Source organism: Loxodonta africana, chromosome 18 (assembly GCF_030014295.1).
Source record: "Loxodonta africana isolate mLoxAfr1 chromosome 18, mLoxAfr1.hap2, whole genome shotgun sequence".
NCBI classification, from domain to species: Eukaryota; Metazoa; Chordata; class Mammalia; order Proboscidea; family Elephantidae; genus Loxodonta; species Loxodonta africana.
This window is the reverse complement of record NC_087359.1, coordinates 35,853,468-35,881,423: the sequence shown is the minus strand read 5'-3', so window position 1 is coordinate 35,881,423 and position 27,956 is coordinate 35,853,468. Positions and strand designations below refer to the sequence as shown.

Below are 27,956 nucleotides of genomic sequence, written 5' to 3'. Positions count from 1 at the left end.
TGACCAGATGGAGAGGGTTCCCCCAGCCTTGGCAGTAGTGCTGCCCCCCGCCCCCAAACGAGCACACAACCACAGAAGCCAGCTCAGCTGTGAACTATTGGATTTGAGACAGGAACAGAACAAGTCAGGGGGCTGGAGAGGAAGGGTGAGGGGGAAAGAGAGAGAGTGGTTTAAATAGGGGAGGAGGGGGAAGTTCAGGGGTGGGGGAGGGAGGCAGGTATTTACAAGAAGGCTCAGGGGGCCAGAGGCTCATCTTGGAATATTTTATAACAATATAAATAAGATTCTGGTTTGCTTTTCCTTTTCGTCTCGTAAAGGAGAGAGAAGTGCAGAGTTCGATTCTGTACAAGGGGGCAGCGGCAGAAGGCCGGCCGGGCGGGTCACTGGGCGTCCACCCGGAAGGACAGCAGCTTCTCGGAATGCATGTTGTTCAGGGTCCGCAGGTCCGGCAGCTTGAGCAGCAGCTTGGTGAAGCGGGAAGTCTCCAAGGGCCGGTTCTTCAGCACCAGAGCCCGAAGAGCCCGCAGCAGCGTCTCCTGGAGCTGCTCCACAGAAGCGGAATTCTCCATGCCCGAGCGGTCTGTGGGGAAGACGACAGCAGTGAGGCAGACTCCTCCTCGAGCTCCTCTGACGAGGAAGCGGAGGTCTGCGAGGATCTGGCCGGCAATGCAGCCTCTCCCTGAAGCCCCTCAGCGGGCCCATGGGGAAGGAGAAGGAAGGAGCCCGACTCCTTCTCCCAGGCCTCTGTCCGGAGAGCGGCAGGCGCCTGATTGCTGGGAGCATGGCTCAGCAGGGCTGGTCACCTCCCACTCCCCAAGTCCACTCTCCTTCCCTGAACAGGCCCAACATGTCCAAGCTCCCTTGCTTTTTTGGCTCTGTAGTTCCCTCTGCCTGGGATGCCCCTGCCCCTTTCTCTACCTGGCAACATATTACTTGTCCTTTGAAGCCCCACTCAAGTGTCACCTTTCCCAGCTCCCCCAGGCAGAAATAGTTGTCTGTGCTCCCAAAGCCCTTGGTTCATGCTTCTACTGTGACACTTATCTCACTGTTTTATAATTAGTTGGGCATGAGTCTGTCTCCCAAGCTAGACTGTGTCTTAATCATGTCTGTATCCCCAGTGCCCAGTGCAGGGCCTGGCATAGAGTAGGTTACTCCATAAAAGGTGTGTTGAATTGAACTGCGTCCGCCTCCTCCCCCGGGTCAGGTGAGAGTTTGACCTACCTGCAGAGACAAGCACCACGGCTGTGAAGAGTCCCAGCTCCTCCTCGGTAAGCGCCAGGGAGTTGAGCTTCTCGCTGAAGTCAAACATGGCATTGAGCAGGTCTCCCATGCCCATGGCGCTGAGCTCCTGCAGGCTGTAGGTGGTGCGGCTCAAGAACATCACCGTCTGGTCCTTCACGTTGAACAGCGATGCAAAGCGCACCATCAGCACCTGAAGGGTGGGCACAGTCAGCCTGGGTGGGATGGGAGGCGTACTTGCCAAATCACCTCCAAAGGTTTTGGAAGGGTTTCGTGGTGCTGCCTTAGATTTCTCAGTAGAGAATGGGGGCAGTTTCCGGGTGGGCAATTGGGGGGTTATGTGGAAGGATGGGGAATATTCTACTGGTCTTGGAGTCCAATAGACATGATTCTGAGTCTCAATTTTGTCACTACTTCTGTGACCTTTGGCAAGGTACTTCACCAAAGTGAGCCTGTTCGTATCTAGAAGTAGCAACGCACTCTAAAGTGTTATTTTAACGTAACGTGTTGTAATATAGGGTGGCTATGACTTGATGGCAACGTGTTTTTGTGTGTGTGTGTGTGTGTGTGTGTGTGTGATTAGAGCAGCTAACAGAAGTCCCAGCCACCTAGAGGTAGGAGTGGAAAGATGCTTCCTCTTCTTTCATTAGTCAGTCTAAGCACAAAGATACTGGGGGGTTCCAAAGCCTTTCAGAGTCCCTCCTCCTCCAGACAGCCTTTCTGCTGGATCCTTCCCAAGATCAAGAGTAGGGAGCACAAAGGGTTACTCACCTCAAAGGTGCCAGCCTTAAGCAGGGTGACCTGGTCATGCTGAGAAAGGTCACAGAAGCCAGGGATATGCTTGGCAAACTCTACCACCTCCCGCACAGCGGGCGTGAAGCTCATGGAGAAATCCTCCCAGATCTCCTGAACAGTTCGCCCACTGCGTCCATGTGGGTACATGTTCATGGGACATGCCTGGAGAAGGAGAGGGGTTTTGGAAGGGGAGTGTCGAGAAGACTCACTAAGATGGACTTGGCCAGCAAGGCTGGGCCCCAGATTCTGTCTGGGCTAGGGACTGGGGCCCTGGAGGATGGATCTTTCAGGTAAAGTAGCAGCCTGGTGCCAGGTGGAGATCAGGGATTCCCAGGCACAGCCCTGACTGCAGGGCAGGGCATCCTCCCATGGGACAAGGATATCCCCACACTTAGCCTCTAGCCACACCCAGGTGCCCTATGCTAAGGCCATTTTTCCAGGTCCCCTGCCCACCTCACCCCCAGCATCCTCACCAGCAGAACGTTCTTGGAGTTTCCCTGCCGAGGACTGTTGGCAGATGCCTCTCCCTCTGAGGTTGAGTACATATGGGTAGGACAGAGACGGTGCCCGTTGCTGTTGGGCTGGTGACAGCTGTGGTGGGCAGGGCCAGAGGCCCAGGAGGGTGGGTAGGAAGAGGGGGCCTGGCGTAGACTATTCAGGGCTTCGTTGTGACGCTGAGCAGCCACAGCGTTGTTGTCATTGGGGACAGGTGGGCAGCCCTGACTTTCCCACCGATGTGGGGTTGTGGCTGGAGGGCTGCCTGATGCATGGTTGGCATTGAAGTTGCCAGGTGTGGTGCCCAGCTTGTCATGGGCATAAGTGAAGATCTCTCTGTGGGCCCGGGCCACCTGGGATATCACATCCTCTACTGTGGGCTCAGGGCTTGGGGATCGGGGAGGTGTCAGCTGTTGTGGGAACTGGGAGAAGCCCACCAAGGGTGAGGGGGTCGGAGCTGGGGGTGGTGAGGGGCCCATGGGGCCTGGGGTGGGATGCTGGGTGGGCGAGGTCTCCAGTGGGCATTGGCTGCTCAACTGGTTGTTGGCCAGGTTCATGGCACTCTGCATCTCGGCCAGCATTCGCTGCTTCTCCCTTTTGGGGATGCGCCCAAAACGCACAGCTGTAACAGGATAAGAACAGTGTCAGGAAGTTCCCAAACACACCCACAAGCTTCTCTCTTCCTTCCTTTCTCCTGAAAGGGTAAGACCCTGGGACAGCCTGAAGTTTCTCATCAAAACTAAAGCCAGCAAGGCCACGCTCACTGAGGGGGTTTTCCAGGGAGGGGCTGAGGTAGGAGTGGCCAGAGGAACCAATGGGAAAGGAGTATATGTTTACCCAAAAGAATGAAATATGGGCACCCCCACACACAACTGAGACTCAGTGTAATGTGTCTCTCTTTGGGCCTTTTTTTAAAGGTGGAATTAATTCAGAAACTGTGGATGGAGGGAGAGGGCGTGGGGATTCTTGCAGAACCATGGTGCTGCCTCACCATCTCGAGACATGCCCACGGAGAGACACTTCTTGAAGCGACACTGTTGACAGCGGTTGCGATTGATGCGGACGATGGAGCAGTTCTCATTTTTCAGGCACTTTTTGTACTGGATGTTCTGCTGGATGCTTCGACGGAAAAAGCCCTGGAGGGCGGGGCAGCTAGTGAGCATCTCCCTCTAGGTCAGGCCTGTGTGTTCTGGGGAAGGGGTCACCTGCTCCTGCCCTCAACCCCAACCCGCCTCACCTTGCAGCCCTCACAGGCATGCACACCGTAGTGGAAGCCTGAGGCGACGTCCCCACACACCTTACACAGTAACACCATGCCATTCAGCTCTATGGAAAGAGAAGGGCAGAGGGTGACCTGAAGAGTGCTACCTGAGTGGCCAGAAACATGGAAACATTCTAGGCTGGAGATCCTGGGAGGGAAAAGCTGCGAATGACCAGGCTGAATTGGACAGGGGCTGGTGCAACTCTAGGAGGGGTCCCTGAGGCCAGGGTAGGCCCTGGGACCAACTGTGTGACATGAAAACCAACTCCCAACCTAGCCCTGGTTGCCTTCCCTTTCCTTGAATCATCTGGACATCTACTCACTGGTGATGTTACTGGTGCTCTTGCTGGGAGACACTCGGCTGCTGTCCTCCATGGCCACTTGTAGACCTCCCGGCGGGCTCCCATTATAGAAGGAGGAGGAGCACGAGGATGATGAGGAAGAAGAAGGAGAGTCATCACTCAGGCTAGGTGGAATATTCCCAAAGGAGCGAGCTGGGTCCTGGGTGAGGGAGCCAGTGGGCGATGGTGGGAAGTAGGTGGGGCAGCCTTGGGTCAGGGACTGGAAACTGCCATTGGAGCTGTCACTGTAGAGAGATTCAGGGCTGGTGCGGCTTGGGGAGGAGCCACTGGAGCCAATATAGGTGATGACGCCACCTGGCAGGAGAACACATGCATAGGGGGTGTCAGCCGTTATGTCTTTGGTCCTAGGGCACCACCCTGCTCATCCCCCCGTCTTCCCAAAATACTGCTGGGCACTCAGAAGTTAACCATGTGAAATGCCTAATCTTGGTGTCCCCAAAAGAGCCACAATAAACAACTTCCCAACTCGTACTAAACGTGGCATGCCCAACCAACACCTGTTACCCTTTGTAGTGCATATTTAGCTTCTGCCTTGGGTGTGAGGCACCTCTGGAGGCACGACCCCTGTGGGTATTTCACACATGTGCCCCTCTGCCCTGGAATATCCACAGCAGCTCATGACTTAGTTGTCAGGGGCAGAGCACGGGTGGCAGGAGCAGCTAAGCACTATTCGCACTGCTCTGAAAAACAGCTGCCAATTTTAACACCAAGACCACTCCAGAGATGAGGCCATAGTGGGAGGGGAGGGACAGCTGAAAGTGAGGAAAGTCGAAGTCTTACAAGAGGGATGGAAATCCAGTCACATCCCCTCCAGCTGAGAGACATCCTCTCCTAAGGTACTAAAGGGAATGAAGCTGCCCACCTGGTACCCCCTGGGTCTCCAAGAGAATGGGTCAGAGTGGACTATACCTCTGAATCCAGGAAGGACTTAACAATATAAGTTGCAGAGGTAGAAATGAAGTACAAACTATCCAGCCTGGTAACAATGACCTTGGCCCTCTGGACATTCAAGGACTTTGGCCCTCTGTTACATTCCTAACCAGGTGGCTGTGTTCCCATGGTATTAGCAGGAGAAAAAGGTGACCTGCCTGCCACACCTTTGCCAAGCACCTAGGTTGGCCTGCCCTGGGCGGGGTAAAAGAAGAGAGGATCCCAAGACACGTGTGAGCTGACACACACCATGCCACCGTGTCTACAGAGGCACATGTCTTGCTCACCCACTGACACACACTAAGCTGGGCAGGGATGGTCCTAAAATAGCTCAAGGTTGGTCAGGGTGAAGCCTGTAAAATAGTTGCACAACACACATGCTCCTACAGTTTCAGGGCTGGGGTGAGGAGATGGGATATTTATTTGGTGATAAATGAACTTGACCTAGTTCACTCATCCCCAAAAAGGGAGTCAAACCTTCATCCAAAGAGACTTAGAACCTGGAAGTGAAGGGCATGCTCAAAAGAGGCTAGTTCTAAATGTAGATCTATCACCACCAACTTGCTGTGTGACCTAAAGGAAGTCAACTCCCTTCGCAGGGTGTCAGTTTTCCTTCTGGTAGGGGAGAAAAAAAAGCTCAAAGAGATCTAAAAACGTTTTTAGCTATGATTCTGGGATGTAGTCCCTTTGGGGAGATCCTCAGAAGGCAAACTGCTGCTTGTCTGGTGGGGGTGGGGGGAAGGCAGTGTTTGTAGGACTAAGGAAAGAGACGCTAGGAGAAGAAGAAGAATTTGGAATATAGGAAAGCTGCGTCTAATGGCAATACAGACAGTGAAGTAGGTGCAAACACAACAAAGAGGAAAGGGGTTGAGAGGAAGGGTGGCTAAGTGTGAAGCCTCTATGCGGAGCGTAAACATGAGGCCAGGAGAGGTCAGGAACGGCCCCATCTTACTCTCCCTCGGTGATGGGAGGGAGGCGGGCAAGCGGACAGGAAAAGGAGGCAGGCGGGGGCGATGGGTGAGTCAGCCCAGCTTCACCCAGATCTCAGGAGGGCGGGGCGGGGCTGGAGCCAGGCCCTCAGCCGGCCTCACGTCCCGGCTCCACGTGTGCCTCTCGCACGTGGCTCCCCAACGAGGAACCCCGGAACTCGAGGCCCCGCCCCCTCCGCTTCTCGTCAGTCGGGAGGAGCCCTGCCCCCGTCCCGCCCCTCCTCGGCACCGGGGTGGTGGGCTGGCCTCAGAATGCTAGCTGGGCTGGGACAACCGAAGGGAGGAGAGAAAGGAACACGCGTTGCCCGGGCGACCGGGGGGGCGGAGCTCATTATGTAACGAGGCCGGGAAGCAACGACCAATGGGGTGGCGGCCACGGTTTCTGCTGAATGAAAACAAACGCCTCACGTGGGCCCGGCTCCGCGGCCATGTGAGCCCTCCCGGCCGCTCGGTCGCCGTAGGTGCCCTACCCCGGGCAGCGCACCACTCTCTGGACTCCTCAAGTGCCGCTCCTACTGTCACTGAGGAGTCCCCAGTGAGATTAGGCCTGCTACCCCTCCTGCCCAGAGTTCCGATCGCCCCACTGCTTCTCAGATTTCCTCGAGCTTGCAGGAACGAGGGGAAGGGGAAGAGAGGAGAGAGACTTTCCGAGGTCAGGCAAGCCACAACCGAAGGGAGTGGACAGATGGGAGCGTTTCGGGACACTGCTCCAAACCTCCCAGTCCCCCTAAACTGTTCATCTCACAGCACGTACCCGCTCTCCACGTCCTCCTCTTCGGGAATCGGGTCCTTCAAGCTCAAAGGAGCTTTGGGACTCTGAAGTGGGGGCGCCACCGGGCGCATTCTCAGCCCGAACAGCCTACGCTGGAAATCTCACCCTACGGGCCCTCAGCACGCTGGCAAACCCCCGAACCAAGCAAGTCCCAGTCTCTTAGAAAGTTCTTATTGTTATAAGGTGGGAGACAGTGACAGAAAAAGGATGACAGTAAGGGAATCTCAGTACCTGTGTTGTTGTTGGAGTCCAGGGTCGTCATGTCTTCACCGGCTGAGAGCGGTCATTCAAACTGGACCTTGATGTAAACTGCAGGCTGCGATTACCGCTGTCGCCCCACGGGCACTGGTGACGGCGGGGAGTGGACCCCGCAGCTTGCGACCAGAATCCGGAGCACCCTGCAGCAAGGTCTTGGGGTGACCGGACTGCAGCCCTGCAGAAGGGGAGGACGCTGAGACAACGTAGGTCTGCTTAGCATGGGAAGAGCAGAGAGACAGAGTGTGAGGGAAATCAGCCTGCAATAGTTCTCACTAGAAGGTAGCAGGGAGGGGAGGGTCTCTGCAGTGCGCGGAGTGCCACTGCCTGACGGCCCCGCAACGCTGCAGGGTAGTGAATCTGGAGCTGTCGGTGCAAAAGTCCCAGAGGGAGAAAGACTGCAGCCAGGAAGTAAGTAGGTGATGGAGAGAAAAGGGACACCCAGCCGCCAAGAGGCGAGACGTGTGCCCTGGTACGTTCCCTCAGCAGCAATATTTCACTCTGCCAATCTCAGGCGCCTTTTGCCCGAGCCTCTTTCCCTGGGACAGAGGGCTCTGCGCAGGCGCCAGCAGCCTAGGGTTCCCGGGCCGCACGCGGCACTGGAGCAGGTACCATGTGATCCCAGGGAGCGCCTCGTGCCCCAGTGACACACTTTTCCAGCAGCAGGCACGTTGAGCTGAATGCGCCTGCGCAACACCAAGGCTGTCGGGATTTGTAGTCCGCTGGCAAAGCGGGTAGCCTGCGTGTTATTTCTTCCTTTCTGCCTTGCAAAAACTCTTGCTGGGACCGAGGAGCTGAAAATAGGGTGGGGTGCGTTGAAGAGTCAGCGTGGCGTGTTTGGAAAGCCTGTATGGCAGGGGCATGTGAATTCCTGGGGAGTGACTGGCAAGTTTGGCTGCTCCCCGGGAGATCAAAGCTAACAGGCCCTTTCTGCAAACCTTGCAAACGTGAGGGCTTCACGTGATTGCAGAGCTGACCTCGGCCTAAGGTTATTGGTGACACGCGAAGAGACAACAAGCAGGGAAGGGAGATTCCCGGAGTTAGGAGCTTAAAGCTGCCTTTGGCTCCAGGGCCAAGTCATGAGAAGGAAAGGAAATGTGACCCCTTTTCACTTCTATTCCCCTTAAGAAGAACACCCCTAGGGAAAGGAGTTTCCATGGGGTGGGGATGTCCCTAGGGACTCCCTGTTTGCTTGTATGACCCCACCCCACCCATCTGAGGTGACTTTGTGGTGAGTCATTTCCCTTTGTCTGGGAAATAAAAAGAACAAGGGAGGGGAACTGTATGGTGAAAGTGCTTTGAGGTCCTAAAGTAATAGGGCCAAAGGTGAGGCAGGGGTCTAGGGGTAGAGTGACACTCCCCCACCCCCACAGTGTTTGAAGGTAGCTTGTGGATCCCACACAAGGTAATGACTCAGAACTGAACATGAAGGTCATCTTAACACTACCTGTCTTTACTGATGAGGAAAATAAGGCTAACAATAAGTGACCTGTCCAAGGTCAGACATCTATTGCTAGTTTCATCTGCCCACCCTGAACATCAGGGAGATGGGCAGACTAGCAAGTGAAACACTGAATAAAGGATTAGAAATTGTCAGCATCTACCTTCAAAGTAGCAATTGCCCATCGATGAAAACAGATCTCAGGTAGCGACCTATAATGTTAGAGGGCTTGGATTGTGGGCAGAGATGAGAGCCACCTCTTTAAGCAACCATGTGAGCCAAAGCCATCCCTCCTTAGCTCCAGTTCTTCAAGGGAGGGTTGTCTTCACGTTGGGAGCCCTTTTCTGAGGGCTTATAGGCAGCCCCTGGGGCAGTATTGATGGATGCCTGGGAAACACCAACAAAGAGGTAGAGAAAAGGAAGGGTACACCAAGAAAGAAGGAAGCAGGGTAGTGGAAAGTGCTTCTGAGAGGACTGCAAGGTTGACTGAAGGGAAGGTGGCTTGGCCACTGACCCTCTGACTCTGACCAGAACATGGGCTCTCTAGAATGAACTGGGTTTTAGCTTTGTTCCCCTGCCCCCAAGAAAAGCAGGGAAGAGAGGGTGGTGGGTTCTTCCCTCGACTGTTTTAGCCCTTTGGCCCACAGCTGGGAAGCTGCAGCAGAGCGAGGGAGGGACTGGGAGGGGCTAGGACAAGCTGGGGAAGAGGCTTTTCAGGAAAACTTGGTTCTGAGCTCAGCCTCCACCCCCTCTTCCTCCTCCTGCTGGGCTCTGAGGGAAAGCTGAGAGTTGAGCTGCAAGTCCTGAGCTGCCTGCTTTCTATGCCCTTCCTGACGTTTTATATCAGAGCAAGGGCCAGAGCCCGGGTGTCTGCCAGGGTTGGACTCAAAAACAGGACCTCTGGCATGACCACCAGCTCCCCACCAGCCCCAGCACCACCATTGGCATGCTCCCTTTCGTTGGCCTGGATCTTCTCCAAGTTCCATAGTTCTGTTCCCTGCTCTGGTGGTCCTGCCAACCCCCTGTTTCACTTTTTTGGTGTTTATCCTTATAGGCACATATGGGAAAGGCCAGGGATCAAGATTCCCTCCCTGAGTTTTACAGCCAGTGAGAGGGAGGAGGGAGCAAAGGCAGCTGAGAGCTGAAATTCAGTATAACTCTACTCTTGGCAAGAAGCTGAGTTGTTTTGCAGTATGTGCAGTGTAAAGGCTGAGGCTGGAAGGGAGGAGGCAAAGGAGGGTGTCACCTCTATTCTCTCCTTCCTCTGCACTTCTTATATAGGACTCCTCCTTTTCTCCTTGACAAAGAAGTAACTGTGGGGTCTTCCACAACCGGTGAGAGGGATACAGAAGAATGAAGAAGTAGGGCCCTGTTTTGGCTCTAGAAATTTCTAGTCTGTCCACCCTACTGCTCTCTCCTCCAATAGCTGCTGGGAGGGCAGAGACTATGGGACCCAGAGCCGCAAAGGGAGGGAGAAAGGGCTGAGTTGTCTGGCCGTTGAGGACCCTGGAGTAGAATCTAGCCTTGGCCTTTCGTTGACCTCAGTCTTCACCTTAAGACAACGGGTGCATCTCAACACAACTCCCCCTCCCCTGCCAGCTGGACATTACAGTTCACTTCTTCATGCACGCACACACACACACACACACACACACACACACACACGAAGCATTCCTCCCATAGCCAAACTGAGCTTAATAACAATGCTCAGATTAGATCCGCATGGAATGGATGCATATCCCAGACATGGCCCATCAAGGCACAGCCCTGGCTCCCTGTTATATCCAATTCTACTGGGATTCCTTAGAGGCTGGAATTCTGGGGATTGGCTTCACCACTTACGTGCATGATTGAATCCTTTGTGTGTGCATGGTCTTTTTTTTTTTTCTTCTTTTTCAAATATGTCTTTAATACCCTTGGATTTCTTTAAGGCTGAGAAGGACAGCAGAGGTAGAATAGAGGAAGGAAAGGGATTGAGAGCTCTAAGCTCTAGTCAGAGTATGTGTGTGTGATGGTATGATTGTGAATGTGTGTGAGACTGCATGTGTGAGTGTATAAGTGTAAGCAGTGTGAGCGAGCATGTGTATGTGTGTTCAATTCAAGATCTATTCCCCTTGCCAGCAGGTTGTTCTGGGTAACAGGGCAACACCCTGGACAAACCCTAGGTTGCCTAAATTTTGGGCAGACTGCTTGACTGACTGACCGAGGGTTGGTCCTTGCTGAAAACCAGGTCAGGCTTTAGTAGGTGCCTTCCCATCCCCCTCCTTTCTCACCAAGTGAACAATTGCTCTGGGTAAAACCCTCCCTGTCCAGGTGATGCAAACCTGGGACAGAAACCCTGGGGACACCCCAGAATCAGGGAACCAGCCGTGTGCCTAGGAGAGACTCATTCCCTGACCTCTTAGATGCTTTTCCTATGCTAGCTTTTCCCTATTGACCCCACCCAAAACCTTGATGTCTTGGGGAGAATTTCAAGAACATACCATAGAAGGGACAAAGTCAAGGCTAACTTGTTCTTTGGGAGAGATGAAGAGAGGGTGAGCCATGATCCAGGATGTGTTTTGCTTCAATCTGTATTTGTGATACTGCTCCTTTTTCCAAGAAAAGAAAATAAATACATATTAAGTATCGATTCTCTGCCAAACACTGTACTAAGTACTTTACGCACATTATCTCATGTAGTATCCACAACAACCCTATGCTGTAGGTCTCATTCCTATTTTAGAGATGGGGAAACTGAGACTTAGATTTATTAACTTGTCCAGAATGCCATAGAGAGGCAACTTGTCTTGAAGTTATATTACTAAAGATTAAGAAGATGTCACATCAAAGAATGGTGGAGCTGATGGAGATTATTAGAGAGGCTAAAGCTCCCTCCAAGCCATTCCTTGGAAATATTACTATTAATGTCACATTGAAAATGGCACTGCTGGGGACTCAACATTGGGCCTGAGGATAAAACTCTTTCCACATAGCAACACTGTCATTCCTGGAGAGAATGATTACTCCAGGGATGACTGAACAGCAAGCTCATCCTGGCTTTCACTGGCTTATCCAGCAATGGTGCTTGGAAGCAAGGTACTTCACTAAGTACAGAAGCATGAAGCACCCCTTGCTTCTGCCCCAACAAGTACTAGTACCTTGGCCTCCCAGAGCCTCTCTTGTAGCTCCAAGTACGTTTCCTCTTCTCTTGAACTCTTCCCTCTCTTCTGCCTATATTCCCTTCTTCTGGTTGTAAAGGTAAAAGAGGGCCATAATAGTGCACAAAAAAAAAGAACAAACAACTTCACATAGACCACTCCAGAGGTAAGTAACTGAAGCAGGCATCTGAACTCTCTTCTACCCAACCCCCTGACTTTGGGGTCTGCAGCTGGTAATGACAGGAGAGGGGTAGGTCAGAACCCTTTAAAGAGCCCTTTAAAGACTCTACCTCCCACCCTGTCAGGTCCCATGGCCTTGGTGCTTCCTTCCAGGGAATGTATTAAGAACAGACTGGTTGAAAGAATGTATGGAAGATCACCAAGGACAGACGTAAGTTGTGTAAAAGGCCCTAAGGATACAACATTTTGATGCCCCATTTACCTGTTCAAGCAATGTATACCTCTAAAACCAGCCCTCCCTAATGCCACCCTCCTGAGCCAATGCTTCTTCAGCAGATGCTTTGTGGAAACCAAAGGCAGGCTCCCCGCTCTCAGAGCATAAGACCCCACCTAAGTCACAGGATCCTTGTGGATGTCCTTGCCATGTCCTTGAAAATTAAGTCCCAGATTGCCCTCTTGCTGGCATAAGGTCCTTCCTTCTGGGTTGGGGGGGTGGTAGCCAGGACTTGCTATGCCAAAGCCATTCTGTCCAACCTTTGCCATGCTGCTGCTGGAGCCCACTGGTGGCGTCATCTTCCAGGCCCCTGCATCTGCCCAGGGGCTGTCCCTAAGCATCTGTGGGACTGAGATGCAGGGGAATTCCTGTGTAGAAGGGGAAGGAGGAGTGCCTATGTGACTCCTCCATCTCCACTCCTTACCCCAACCTCTAACTCAAACTCTCTCCCTATCCAGTGTCTCTCGAGTCTTTGGGCCTCTGCAGAACTCCATGAAGCTGCCTGGGGAGGCCAAAGGCTCATGACAGTCCTTATGAGCAGGATGGACCTCAAAGAAGCAGCTGCCTGGTTGGGTGTTAGGGGCCATGTGTAGCTTCTGGGTAAAAAAAAGTAGCTTATATAAATACTGGCTGAGGTGAGGAGAGAAAAAGTGGTGCAATGGACAGCCTAAGAAAAAAGCAATCCCCTGCCCAGCGAACTCAGCCTGCATGGAAAGAAGGAAGGAGGCTCATTTTCCCCTCCTCCCACTGCTCTCCCCTGGTCTGCAGCTGTTAGCTGGGCTGGAAAGACCGCAGTATCTTGGGGGAGGCAGGCAGGGGAAGGAGAGAAAAAGGATGCAACTTCACAAATTTGGGATCCCTCCCCTTCTTCCAAATTGGGGAGGGGGGGAAGCAATTTGCCAAAAAAGATTTTCAATGCTGCAGGAAGGAGCTTTGGCTCATTAGAATGCGCAGTTTGTAATGTACCCTGGGAAAAAAAAATCTGTGCTTGTTGCAAAAATGCAGACGTGTGTAAGGCCCAGCGGAGATTAAAAAAAAAAAAAAGCGCTAGCTCTGCAATGCAGGATCTGCAAAGTTTTGGTGTGATGAGGAAATGTGGGTCGTGCTCATTTCGTTTGCTTGTTCCTGCTAACCTACTGTCCGCCTGACTGCAGCACAGTCTCACATCCCAGCAAATGCCGTCGCCGCTCAGAAATGGGGTCGCGGGCAGGGGACCGGAGCAAAGGACTGGAAGTGGGGGCCTGCGGGGGAGTGCCAAGCGAAGAATCCAGGGGGCTGGGAAGGCCAGGTGGGTGGGAGGGGATGCTTCAATAAAGGATGGAGGCTAAACTTGTGTTTCCCACCCACGTTTGCTCTCCAGCTGGACAGGGGTTAGTGTGAAGCCCTTCCAGATCTCCCCAGCCCAGAAGACACCACCCATCAACTCTTCCTTTTCCCCAATTAGCAGAGGGACTGCTCCCTTCCTGTGCATTAACCCCACAGATCATTACTGCAGAAAGAACCCTTGCTTTATGCCCCCAACTGGCAAATCCCTTAACTCCAGTTGTGCAAACCCTGCAATGGGCGCTTGCTGTATCTGTATGTGGTATCCGCCTTCCTAGAAAGAGGGGTCCCAGCCGCCTGATTCGGGGAGCTCAGGTTATAGGGAAACCAAGTCTTGGTTCTGGGACTGGCATCACCCCGAGGGTTGAGACGGGCCGTTCTGTGCCCTTGGATTCCGAATACCCTTTCTTGTTCGGGGTTTAAGGCTCTAGGTGCCTGGGAGGAGAATATGCCTTGGGAAACCATGTTTCTTTCCTGGGCGTTTGCCCTACTGGTGGCTCAGGAGGAGAGACAAAAAGGAGCCTGGAAGCAGGATAAAGAGGCAGAAGACAAGGAGAGGGAGCCCAGTGTCCTTTCACTCCTTCTCCATCTTTCCTCCTGTGTCTCCGTGGCCGGTGGAGGACTGGCCCTGTGTGTTTGTGCCCGCTCGCGGCTCACGCGGGCTGCTGGGGTCACATGGCGCGGGCATGTGCAGCCTGCTCCATTTCTACCACAACAACTCGCTCATAAACAGCCCGGCTGCCGCGGCGGTGGCGGCAGAGACATGTGCGAGCGAGGGGGTGGGGCACGTGGCCCTCCCCGAGCCAAGGGAAGGCGCTCGCTCAGCATTGCCTTTTCCCCTCCCCGTCACTGGCGCTGCCTCGCCACAGGAAATTCCTAGTGCTCTGATGCTGCTGCAAAACATGTTTTTGGGAAGTGACTTTTAATAAGGATGGAGTCAACCAAAACCGGACTTTAAAAAGACATCAAATGGATAATCAGTCTGAGACCGATTTATATGCTTGTCCTATCTTAGCTCCCTCACCCGGCTTAGAGACCCCTGTACACATTGGGGTGGACGGCTGAGCAGAAGTCAAGGGGCACAATACTCAGCTGTTTCTTTCTCCTAAACTGCATAAAAGGAGCCCTTGTGGTGCAACGGTTAAGCACTTGGATGTAACGAAAAGTTGGCAGTTTGCACCCACCCAGCAACTCCTTGCGAGAAAGACTTGACAATCGGCTTCCTTAAAGATTGTTGTGGTTGTTGTTAGGTGCCATCAAGTCAATTCTGATTTACAGCAACCCTATGAACAACAGAACAAAACATTGCCTGGTCCTTGGCCATCCTCACGATTATTGCTATGCTTGAGCCACTGTGTCAGTTTTGTTGAGGGTCTTCCTCTTTTTTGCTGACTTTCTACCAAATATGATGTCCTTCTCCAGGGATTACAGCCTAGAAGACCTAATGGGGCAGTTCTACTCTGTCACATGGGGTGAATATGAGTCAAAATTGACTCGGCACAAGACAACAACAGTAACAAAATATATAAAGGTGGCACCAACCAGGTCCTCACGATGAGCATTAGGGTGAGGGTGAGGGGTTCTCTAAGACAATGGTTCTCAAAATGTGGCTAAGGAATCACCAGCTGCAACATCTCCCGGGAATCTGTTAGAAATGCAAATTATCAGGTCCCAGACCAGGCAGAAAGAATGACAAACTAGAGGGGCAGAGCCAACAATCTGCATTTTAATAAGCCCTCCAGGTATGCTGGACCCTGGTGGTGCAGTGGTTAAGAGCTTGGCTGCTAACCAAAAGGTCAGCAGTTCTAATCCACCAACCACCCCTTGGGAACCCTATTCCTTGGCAGTCCTACTTTCTCCATACAGCAATGGGCTTTCTAGGCACGCTTAAGTCTGAGGAGGTGTGCTGTAAGTCTTTGCTCCCTAGCTATCAGTCTCTTAGGAGAATCTAGCTCAGGATCTGGGGTAGTGTTTGTGTTTCTTCATCTCAAAGGTTTAGCCAGACAGCATTACCAGGTTCAGTTTGACTCAGCATAAAAAGCATGTATTGAGTGCCTACTGTGTGAAAGGATTCTGGAAATGAGGGCAGTGGCACAGCAGTAGTGGGAGGATAAGTAGCTGAGATCTCCAAGGGAGAGGAAGGTACTGAGAGAAGAAAGGGGGAAAGAGAAGGCTAGGATTGTAATTGTTTATCCCTTTTTTTTTTTTCCTCCATTTTACCTACTTTTCTTCCTATCCTGAAGCTCCCGTTAAAACTGTTGCTTGTGGTTTAAATTATTTTGGAACTAGAGGTAGAAATTGGTCCCTTGTCTACTCTTGCTGGCCATGGGGACCCCAAACTAATTACAGCCAGGCCCTTGACTCCCCATGTATTACTAAAATAATATGAGCAACACACATTCCTCGGGGTCTCACACGCAGGGGTAGGCAGAGCCAAAAAGAGGAATGAGATCCCAAAGGGTTGGAAGTACCCTGAGCAAAGTAAGTTTTACAGATAACAAGCAGGAAAAGTCTTTCCATGGGGGAGGATGGGGACAACCCTGGCCAAATCTAGCTTCCTCAGACCCAGAAACTGTGGCCAGAGGAAGCAGAGGGTCTCTAAGGCAAATCACAAAGGTTCCTGAGACGGAAATCTGAACCTGGAAGATGATTAGACAATGGGAGATGGACACCAGATCCACAGGGTTCCCTTACATAGGCAAACAGAGCAAAGGTGGAACATGGGGAGGGGGTGGGGGTGTGGGCATAAGGTAGGGGAGCAGGAGGGATAGGAGCCAGCCCCAGCCCCTCTCCTCTGGTCTTCCCTCCTCCTCATCCCAGAGCTCCTGTTACTGTCTTTGCCAAGCTCAAGTCTGGCCAGTTGACTCCTAGCCTTTCCTTGATTCATATTTTGAGAAGTATGCTCGCCTCTGATTCTCATGGAGTCCTTTCTCTTGCTTCTCTGCAAGGTTTCCTTTTTGTGCCTGAAAGGCACTGGGCTCAAGGAGCAAACAGCCCTGCAGGGCTCAGCTGCAGTGACCTATATTGGCTTTCCCCTAGGCCCTGGGTGTGGGGGCTGAGGTTTCAAGATAGGAACTTCGGAATCTGGCACAGGGCTACGGATGATGACGTCAGGCAGACAGACTGCAAAAGTGGCATTGAGGGGACCGTGAGGCAGATGAACACCACAGGACTGAGCTCTTACTTCATCATTTGAAGGCCTTTTGTAGACAATATCTTTCTTCAATAGGTAATATCCTCCCTCAAATGCAAAAACATTTCTGAGCAGTGACCCCTTAGATAGGAACCAGAAGTCCCTGATAGGCCTGGCCTCTGTATACTAGATTTAGGACTGAGTTCTGCCTGCTCTCCATTCTTGCTGAACCCACCTCCATCTGCTGCAGTTAGCTGGAAAGATTTCATTGGCTTTGGTATGGCTCAGTGAGTTCAGATTTCAGCTGATTTATTTCAAGGGAATAGCAGCAGCTGAGTAGAGGTCAGAAATGGTGTAAGAGGTCCATAAACTTCTTTAGATTCAAGCTCTCAGTTCTGAGCAGAATCCAGTCTCAGGAGCCCCAAAGCCAAGTTACTATTTAGAAAACACCTTACCCTGGGACCCTGGCAGCTGAAACCTTCCTTCCAGCTGCGGGCCTTCTGGAGTGGAGAAGACAGGGTCTGAAGGGGGTGCTTGCCCTTTCTCCCACTATAAACCACAATGTTTAGGATGCCTACCCCCTCCAGATTGTGGATGTTTTGCCCTGGCAAGGAAATCCGATTGTGGGAGGAGGAAGTGAGGCGGTGGTGACAGAGTGATAGATGAGTTTTTTGCTTAGGAGAGAGACAAAGGAGAGAGGAGTGGGTAGGCCATGCAGAACTGGGTGGCTATCCGTCCAAAGGGCTTCCCCTTGGCCAAGCCCCACCCCAAAGCCCAGGAAGTCCAAAGCCTGGCGCCCAGCCAGAGGGAGAACATTCCTCAGGACTCTGACAGGGTGGGGGATGGTGGCGGTGTTTTCACCAAGGGAATGAAGGAGGGGGAGGAAATCCACAGAAGAGGAAATGATCACAGACAAGGGGGTGAGGGTTAGAGGTGGGGAGCTGGTTCCCAGAGCCCTAAGTCCCATTTAGAGAGAAAGATTGAGCCTGGATGCCTTCCCAACAGCTATGCAAAGGGTCTGCAGCCCCAGAGAAGATGATGCCTGGGTCACCTCTCTGCTCAGGGTCACCCCTGGCCTCCCAAAGTGTCCTCTTCTGGAGGCACCCTCTTTTTCTTCCCTCCTTAACTCTGGGGCTGTGGTTGAACTCGAGTGCCTCTGAGTGGCTAAAAGCTGGAACTGCAGCTGGCCTGGGGGAGGAGCCTTTTGGGTCTCCCTCTCCCTCTTCACCTCCACCCCTCCTTTTTCTTCCTGCTAGGCCCAAAAAAAAAAAAACAAAGCCGTTGCCATCAAGAGGGACTCTGGAAATAGCACCTGGTAATGGGAGCACTGACAGATGCTGAGTTATAGGAGAGCAAGTGTCCCAGTCAGAGTCCTCAGCGTTCTAGCTTTATCACTTTTGGGCTGTTTCCCCTGAAAATGGATGCCCAGGACTCATCCCACTCCCTCCCACACAGTGCTCCTAACTTCCCCCTGGGTAGTACTTCTTGGCTAGAAGGAGATCCCCTTCCTTGGGCCCCAAGGTATCTAGCTCTTGAGCCATTTACTATTTATGACTGCTAGGACCTTGGAAGGAGCCCTGGTGGTGTACTGGTTAAAGCACTCAGCTGCTAACCAAAAAGGTCAGCGGTTTGAACCCAGCAGCTGCTCTTTGAGAGAAAGATGTGGCAATCTGCTTCCATAAAGATTTACAACCAAAAAATATATATATATATTTACAACCTTGGAAACCTTATGGGGCAGTTCTACTCTGTCCTGTAGGGTTGCTGTGAGTTGGAATCCACTCGGTGGCAACGGGTTTAGTTTGATTTCGGTTTTATGACCTTGGAGGGATAAATAGCCCTGTGATAATTCTGCATGGCTCCTGATTTGTTAAAAATAATTTATTGTTATTTTTGTTGGGAATTTACATAGCAGAACATACACTAATTCAACAAATTCTATATGTACAATTCAGCGACATTGATTACATTCTTTGCGTTGTGCAACCATTTCTCACCAGCCTTTTCATGGTTGTTCCTCCCCCATTAACATAAACTCACTGCCTCCTAAGGTTCCTATCTAATCTTCTGAGTTGCTGTTTTCAATTTGATTCCATATAGATAGATCTTAAAAGAGCACGATGCTCAAGGCAGACAAAGCCAAACTGCTGTTTGATTTTTAAGAAGACTTCAGGGAATATTTCTGATTTAAGGTTAAAGATTATCTCAGGGCAATAGCTTTGGGGTTCATCCAGCCTCCACAGTTCCAGAAATTCTGGAGTCCATGAAAATTTGAAATTTGTTATGTATTTTCCCCCTTTTGACCAAGATTTCTCTATAGAATTTTTGGTCAAAATGTTCAGTAACGGTAGCTGGGCACCATCCAGTTCTTCTAGTCTCATGGCAAAGGGGGAAGTTGTTTATGGAGGCAGTAAGCCACACATTCCATTTCCCAACTTTCCTTCTTCTCCCTATGTTGCTCCAGGTGAACAGTGACCAATTTTTGCACCTTAAATAGCCATTTTAAGACACCAGACAGTACGAAACAAACTAGGAGGTAGAAGAGAAGCACTAAACACTGTATCAGACCAATTAACTGGGATGGTCCATGAAACCATGGCTCTAAACCTCCAAACCAAGGAACCAAATCCCATGAGGTGTTTGGTTGTACATAAGCAACCTCAACAGCTACTCTTTTTTTTTTTTTGGTCATTGTTGTAAATATGTCTATCATACGACTTTTGACAATTCAACTTCTCACAGGTGTACAATGCATGTCTCCTGATTTTAAATTTACCTTCGACCCACACACTACTTGACCCACCCTTAGCATTGCCCTGTGTATGACTCTTTCCCCAGTCAGCCTTCAACTTCGTATCTTCCATTACCCCAATTCCCTACTCAACCTCTAACTCCACATTGCATAGAGGGGAAAGGAGTGAGGTGGAAAATGGAAAAAGCATGGGTCAGGTTTTTTTCCTTCTGTTTGGCTTCACTTAACCTATTTTCTAGATTTTCTTAGTTCCCCATTCTGTCCACCAAACGTTCCCACTGGTCTAATTTTTGCTGTCCTGCCCACTCTCCTTCCCCCAGCATGATCTCCTGGCCCTCTTCCCATTCAGGAAAAATGTTCCCCCTGCTGGGAGAGAGGGAGACTCCCGTTTTGGAAATAAGTTATGTTAGCTTGCGGAGTCCGAGCCCATAGAGAACTGCTTTCATTGTTGTTGGGGAAGAAGATGTGGTGGAGGAGGCAAGAAGCAGAACACTCACCCCGGGAGACAGACCTTGTTTCCCCACCCAGAGCATAATTAAGCCCATCTAGGCTCTTGTCTGGTATCAGAGGATCTCACAGAGTTCTGCCAACACCATCGTTGACTCTAGGGGATGTGGAGTTAGAGGTAACCAACTTTGCAACTAGGAATTGAAACTTTACCCAATTCCATCCCCAAAGTAGTTTCCTTTGAGGATAACTCTTCCCTTGAATTTGTCTCTTTGTGTAATCCTTAACTACGGAGCTATGTAGATCTGAATTCATTTTAAAACGCAGAGATAACCACTGCACTCCAGCCCTTCATCAATTTTCCTCTCCTCCCCAGACTGCTGCTCCACATTCACCCTGAAGGGGGCACTTTTGTTCAGTCGTTAGTCGGTGCAAGCTAAAAGGGGGCGCCAAGAAGGAAACACAACAATTGGTCACGTGTTGGAGGTGGGGTTCTCGCAGGGGTTACTGGGACAGGGAAGGGAGGTGCACCTGGGGTGGGTGGAGCCCGCTGAAAGTTTTGGCGGGGCTGGCAAAGGGAGAAAAAGACACGAATTCTAGTAGTAATTGTATTTAAAAAACGAGAAAGGCAGCAGGGAGGGTGTGTCCCACCCTCGGAGAGGCCCCTGAAGAGGGGAAAAAGGAGCGGCTCACGAGCATCCTGGTGCGGAGGCCTGGAACGCACGGCAGGGTTTCTGCCAGAAAGTGCTCTGAGCCCGGGTCGGGCTTTGGAGCCCGCAGCCTCTGTGGCTCCATGCTGGCTTCCCATCCTTCATCCTCCCGGAGAAGGAAAAGGTGGCCTCTCCACCCATGGTTTCATTTCTGTGCCATGTGGGGCTGGGCCGATGCCAGTCACGCAACCCCAGTCTTTATTTACTTTTCCAAGAGTCTCAGGAAACCGCCCAGATGAATCCTCCCTCCCTGGAGAGAAGCCAAAACAAGTCTCTTTTATTTTTGCCCCACTGTTAGCAGGAAAACACAGGTTCACACAATTTTAAAGCTGGAAGGAAACTTAAAGATGAGCTACTTTAACTTTGGTCTGGGGAAACCAAGACCCAGACTGGCAAAAGGACTTGCTGCATACTCTTTCCACCACCCTACAAGGCATTCCCTTCAAAGAATGTAGGTCAGAGAAATGGAATCCCACCATTCTATAAGCCTTGTGAAGGGGTGGGGTGGGGGGAGTGTTGGTTTTAACCCCATCCATACCCTTAGCCAGAGAGCAAAAGGATTTGTCATTAGCCCATTAAGGATAATATAGGCAGAGAGTGGTTTAAGGACTTGATTTATGGGTCTAAACACGGTTTTCCTAGGTTCCCTCCCAGATAGCAGCTCCACCTTCTCTTTCTTGGCCTTTACTCTTTGAGATCTCACTTCCTTGTACATCTTAGTCCAGGGATCACCACAGCTTAAAACTGAATGATTTGTAAGCAAGAATTCCCTTCCCTTCCTAGAAGAGCTTCTCTTCCCAGGTTTCAGATCTCTGGTGGTTTATCCAGCTCACCCTGGGAATTGAGATAAAAAGGATCAAACCTCTAAGCCAAAAATTCCAGCCTTGGCTTTGGGGGGAGAAAAGCATATTTACTTAGTCAGGAGTAGTGAAATCCTAGACTTTGGATTTCAGAGCTGTGAAGTTTCTAGAAAAAACTGTAGGAGACTGATGTAAGATTGCCAACTTTTTCTTTTGCCAAGTAAAGACATTAAAAAAAAAAAAAACCACCACAAATTGCTATTTCCTATCACCATCATTTTACAAAAGACAGTACATTTTAACACAAAATCGGAAGCATGTCATCTCAGAATAAATAACAGTTCTCAGCCACCCTACTTTGATTTACATGTGTACTATATAGTACCTTGTTTTCACTTCATTGTGGACCGACTTGTTTGGACTGTTGGTCTCTAGATTAAACCCATTGCCGTTGAATCAATTCTGACTCATACTGACCCTATAAGACAGAGTAGAACTGCCCCATAGGGTTTCCAAGGAGCAGCTGGTGGATTCAAACCACTGCACCACCAGGATCTCTAGATTAGGGGTCGGCAAACCACAGCCTGAGGGCCAAATCCAGCCCACTGCCTATTTTCGTATGTCCTGAAGCAAAGAATGGTTTTTACGTTTGTAAATAGTTGACTATATGAAAAAGAACGGGGCATCAGGATTGGAGGAAGACTCATTAACAACCTGTGTTATGCAGATGACACAACCTTTCTTGCTGAAAGTGAAGAGGACTTGAAGCACTTACTAATGAAGATCAAAGACCACAGCCTTCAGTATGGATTACACCTCAACATAGAGAAAACAAAAATCCTCACAACTGGACCAATGAGCAACATCATGATAAACGGAGAAAAGATTGAAGTTGTCAAGGATTTCATTTTACTTGGATCCACAATCAACAGCCATGGAAGCAGCAGTCAAGAAATCAAAAGACACATTGCACTGGGCAAATCTGCTGCAAAGGACCTCTTCAAAGTGTTGAAGAGCAAAGATGTCACCCTCAAGACTAAGGTGCGCCTGACCCAAGCCATGGTATTTTCAGTCGCATCATATGCATGTGAAAGCTGGACAATGAATAAGGAAGACTGAAGCAGAGTTGACGCCTTTGAATTGTGGTGTTGGCGAAGAATATTGAATATACCATGAACTGCCAAAAGAACGAACAAATCTGTCTTGGAAGAAGTACAACCAGAATGCTCCTTAGAAGCAAGGATGGCGAGACTGCGTCTTACATACTTTGGACATGTTGTCAGGAGGGATCAGTCCCTGGAGAAGGACATCATGCTTGGCAGAATACAGGGTCAGTGGAAAAGAGGAAGACCCTCAACGAGATGGATTGACACAGTGGCTGCAACAATGAGCTCAAGCATAACAACGATTTTAAGGATGGCGCAGGACCAGGCAGTGTTTCATTCCGTTGCGCACAGGGTCGCTATGAGTTGGAACCAACTCGACGGCACCTAACAACAACAAATAGTTGAAAAAATTAAAATATTCCATGGCACATAAAATTGGTATGAAATTCAAATTTCAGCATCCATAAATAAAGTTTTATTGGAACACATCTACGCTCAATTTGTTTACGTATTGTATTTGTGCTACAATGGCAGAGATGAGTAATGCAACAGAGACGCTATGGCCCTTCGAAGCCTCCAATATTTACTATCTGGACCTTTAAGAACTGGTCAGCCAACCCATGGTCCGGACTTCAGAACAGTATTTATCAAACTTGAGGTGCATTAGAATTACCTGCCACAGTCAGTTGCCATTGAGTGGATTGGCTTATGGTGACCCCATGAGTAGAACTATGCACCACACGGTTTACGGAAGTAGATAGCCAGGCCTTTCTTCCAAGGCTCCTCTGGATAAACTTCAACCTCCAGCCTTCCAGTTAGCAGCCTAGCTCATTAACTCTTCGTACCACCCAGGGACTCCAAAATTACCTGTACCAAAACCAAAACCCACCGCCGTCGAGTCAATTCCGACTCATAGTGACCCTATAGGACAGAGTAGAACTGCCCCATAGAGTTTCTAAGGAGCACCTGGTGGACTTGAACTGCCGATCTTGTGGCTAGCAGCCGTAGCACTTAACCACTATGCCACCAGGGTTTCCAGTAGGGCTTGTTTAAAACAGATTGTTAAGCTCCACTCCAAAGTTTCTGATTCATTAGGTCTAGGGTGGGGCCTGATAATTTGCATTTCTAACATGTTCCCAGGTGATGCTGATGCTGGTCTGGGACCACATTTGGTGTAGAAAGGAAGAAAACATATACGATCCGTTCACAGAATTGGTATCTGTCCAGCTTTAAAAAAAATCTTGACCACAAATTCCTGCTCCTTCACTCCCCATTGTCTATTGACCAACAAATTGTGCCAATTAATGAGATAACTACATTACCAAGCCTTCACTTTACATGGATTATCTTAGTTAATTCTCACAATAACCCTGGGAAGGATTATTACAGCAAGTACTATTAAATTAAGTACTATTATAATAATAACTTACTATAGGAAGTTTTTTTTTTATATTAAGTTATTTAAGTTATAGTAATAAAAAAAACTTGAGTATTATATTAACTAACTTTTGTTAAGTACTATTGTATGAAGTAATAAGTACTATGGTTATTATTATAATATAATAATATTATATTATTATTATTATAGTTATCATTTTACAGATGAGCAAATTGAGGTAGAGAGGTTAAATAACGTGGAGCCAATAAGCGGTGGAACTGTGATTGTTGCTTTAGCCTTTGTTCTTAACCACCGACTCTCCTACTTGTCATTTCGTCTATATCTCCAGGCCATTAGTACCTTAGATTAACCACTCATCATCTGACACCTGGACTAACAGCTTTCAGTTTGGCCTCGGCCTTAGGTGCAGAGACACCAATACTGAGTTAGCCTTCAAAAATACAAATCTGGTTATTCCACTCTTTGCTGGAAGTCCTTCACCAGTTCACTATGGCTTATGTTGTTGTTGTTAGGTGCCATCGAGTCAGTTCCAACTCATAGCAACCCTACACACAATCGAACGAAACACCGCCTGGTCCTGCGCCATCCTTAAAATTGTTGTCATGCTTCAGCTCGTTGTAGCCACTGTGTCAATCCACCTTGTTGAGGGTCTTGGGAAACCTTGGTGGTATAGTGGTTAAGAGCTACGGCTGCTAATTAAAAGGTTGGCAGTTCAAATCCACCAGGCACTCCTTGGAAACCCTATGGGGCAGTTCTACTCTGGAGTCGGAATCGACGTGACGGCAATGGGTTTTTTTTGGCTTATGTTACGTATTCTTTAATTGGCCCTTCAAAGACCTTCATTACCTGGCCCCAAGTCACTTTACCTGCCTTATGCCTATGTTCTCCATTATCCACCCTACACTCCAGTCAACTTCTCCCATTTCCGCCAATACTTCTTTTTATTCCACTCCTTTGTAATGTTCTTACTTCTACTTGAAATGCCCTCCTGTGATCTCAACTTTGAAGACCCATCTTGTCACTTCCTCCTTAATTCCCTCTAAATAGTATGTTCTACCTTATCCATGCTCCTAGACAACTTTATTCTTTTCTAGGTTTCACTATTTTTTATACTACATTAATAAATTCTCATCTTCCTGGGATTGATTCCCAGCCAATGCACCTCATGCGCAGCCACCACCTATCTGTCAGTGAAAGCTGTATGTTGCTACGATGCTGAACAAGTTTCAGTGGAACTCCCAGACTAAGAAGGACTAGGAAGAAAGGCCTGGTGGTATACTTCCAAAAACCAGCCAAAGAAAACCCTGTGGATCACAACCGATCAGGGGAATGGTACGGGACAGAGCAGCATTTTGTTCCATTGTGCATGGGATACATGAGTCAGGGGCTGACTCGATGGCAGCTAACAACCACAGCAATGTTATATGACTGCCATTATCACAAAGCTAAAGTTCAAGAGTAGATGCCTCCTCTTAATATACCTAAGAACTTGTTTACTCATCCAATAAATATTAACTGCCTGCTTTGTGTCAGCTACAGTTCTAGGTGCTGAGGATAGAGCAGTGAAGACGACAGACAAAATTCCTGTCCCCATGAAGCTACATTCTAGTAGAGGGAGACAATGAACGAGGCAAATTACATGTTAGATGGTAATAAGTACTATGAAGAAAAATAAAGCAGGGAAGGGGAGAGGGAGTTCGGAGGGGGTTGTGAGTTTACATAGGGTGGCCAGAAGTCTAAGAGAAGGTGACAGTAAAGAGCTAAAGGAAGTGAGGGAGGAAGCCATGTGGATATCTGAAGGAAGAGTGACCCACATGGAGGGAACAGCAAGTGAGAAAACCTGAGCAGACATAACGCTGGGTGTCTGCGGGACAGTAAGGAGGCCAGTATGATAGCAGTGGAGTGAGTAAGGAGGAGACCAGTAGGAGCCAAAGTAAGAGAGTAGTACCAGGGAGCTAGGTATGTCATTATGACTTTGCTCCAGGTGAGACGGGAAGCCATGGGCAGGTTTTGAGCAGAGAAAGAACATGATCTTAATTATGTTTTGTCAGGATTTGCTGTGGGAGAATGCAAAAGCTGAAACTGAGAGACCAGTTACACTGTTACTGGAATAAAAAAGTGAGATTAAAAAGCCACACTAAAGTGATGGCTTAGACAAAGGAGGAAGATTTGAAGGTGTTGAGGTGCAGGATTCTGGATATATATTTGAAGGGCAACAGGATTGGATGACTGGATATGGAGTGAGAAAGAGAGGAATGCTGTCAGAAAAGCAGGATTTTGGTGAGGGGAAACCAGAAGCATGATTTTGGTATAAGTGTGAAATGTCTATTAGACATCATCCACGTGACTTTGTCTACTTTTCAGTTGGATATATGATTTTAGAGGATGAGTTCAAGAAACAAATATAAACTTGGGAGTTGTCAGTATACAGATGGTATTGAAAATGGTGACATTGGAAGAGATCACCATATTTTACATGCTTTCCTCTCTACATTCCTTGGTATCCCTAAGCCTAATACTTCCCTTGCATGTCTATCATGAGGTCTTGCATGTCTGTCTGGTGGAAGAGGGCTGGGGCTTTCTTGACTTCTTAACACATTCACACCCATTTGCTTATAATTTCTAGTGCTTCATGCTTTGGGCCCACAAGGTGGAAACACAATTTTAATTAGAGATTTTCAAATTAGGCCAAAGAATGTTAGTCTTCTCATCTCTATATACATAAAAAAAAAAAAAGTCAAAAGAAAAACAATAAATTTAAAAGTTTTTCCACAAGGAATTCTGTGAGCAAAATGACTTGTTGGCTAAAATTGCTTGAAAAGGAACACACACACAGAAAATGGAGAGAGGAAGAAGTGCTCAACATAGAATACTGTCAAGTATTCCCACACCTGGTAAAGATATAAATCTCTTCAGAGATTTATGTCCTTTCCCTCAAATGAGCCTCCAGAAGATGCTAGGAGTGGCTAAAGAAGGTTGGGGAGATGGTCTTTGGGAAAGAACTGTTGGTAATATTTCATTCATCCCAGGGAACTGAACTTGTACGGCAGCAGACATCATGAATTGTCTTCCCTCTGGGATCCAGAGGTCCCTCCGTTTCCAGTCGGGACTCCCTTAGAGACAAAGAAGTTCATTCTCTCCCATGCTAGTGTGGACTGCTGGGGTGGGTAGGGGGTGAAGGGGTTAGAATTCTACTCCCATGAAACACCCACACACAGGCTCAAACAAGGGGGCTGAATCTTGACTCTGGTCCAGCAGACAGAAGCGGCTGCGGGAACCGCGCGCCCTCCTCCCCGCCCCCCGCCCCGCGTGGGCACGGCCTGTTGCCAAGGTGCCGGGGTAAGGGGCCGCCCAGAGCAGGCCGCGTACGTGGAGCGCTGAGTACACTTCCACGAAGGGCGCATCTGCCTTACGAAGCTCCTTTCTCCCTCTTAACTCCATCATTCTCTCTCGCTTCGTTTTCCCGGGGAGCCTCCGCATTCTCCATCTACCTCGCCTTTTCTCCCCTCCCCGATCCTTTCCCAGCTCGCTCCTCCCTCGGTAGCCCACCTTCACCCAGCTCCTCCGTCGGCTCCCGGTCCTCGCCACTAATCCCCGGGGCCCCTGCGGGCCCCCTCCCCGCCCCCCTCGAGGCGGCGGCGGCGGCCCCTTTCACAATAGCGCGGCCCGCCTCCCTCCTCTCGGCTCCCGGTTCGCTCCCGCCCGCTTCTCTCCCGGCGCATGCGCCCTCCGGTCGGCGGCGGCTGCGGCGGTGGCGGCTACGAGCGGCTCCGTTTTTTTAAAGGGAAACGCTGAGGCGCCGGGGGTGACTGTGGGGGAGGGGGACCCCGAGCTACGGAGACCCCCCGGGGGAGGTGACAGACCCCCCCCTCGCGGAATAGGAGGGCTTTGGGCGGACCCATCCCCCCCACCCCCTCCTGAGGAGGAGGGGGGGAAAATGGAGGCTCGGGGCGGCTGAGGCGAGCTCCGGGGCGGGGGGCCGGGGCGGGGAAGGGGGGTGTGGGGTGGGGAGACGAGGCGGGCCCGGCCGGGCCAGGGGGGGCCGAAGCGAGCTCTGGGGATGAGCTCGGGGGCGGCTGGGTGCGAGCTCCTGCCTCTGAGGCGAAGGCGGCGGCGGCGGCGGCGAGGCCCCCATGGGCCGGCGGAGGGCCTC

The 27,956-nt window shown here is 50.2% G+C and overlaps 1 protein-coding gene across 1 annotated transcript; it reads right to left on the bottom strand.

Moving 5' to 3' along the window:
- Positions 1 to 249: 249 nt before the first annotated feature.
- NR1D1 (nuclear receptor subfamily 1 group D member 1) lies at positions 250 to 13,142 on the bottom strand. Its single transcript, XM_010594420.3, has 8 exons — positions 7,075 to 13,142; positions 4,114 to 4,446; positions 3,767 to 3,855; positions 3,521 to 3,665; positions 2,508 to 3,151; positions 2,011 to 2,196; positions 1,222 to 1,432; positions 250 to 580 (listed from the first exon to the last, which is right to left on the bottom strand). Exons 1-8 carry the CDS (start codon positions 7,103 to 7,105, stop codon positions 381 to 383), a joined length of 1,839 nt encoding a protein of 612 aa, XP_010592722.3. The 5' UTR covers positions 7,106 to 13,142; the 3' UTR covers positions 250 to 380.
- Positions 13,143 to 27,956: the final 14,814 nt, after the last annotated feature.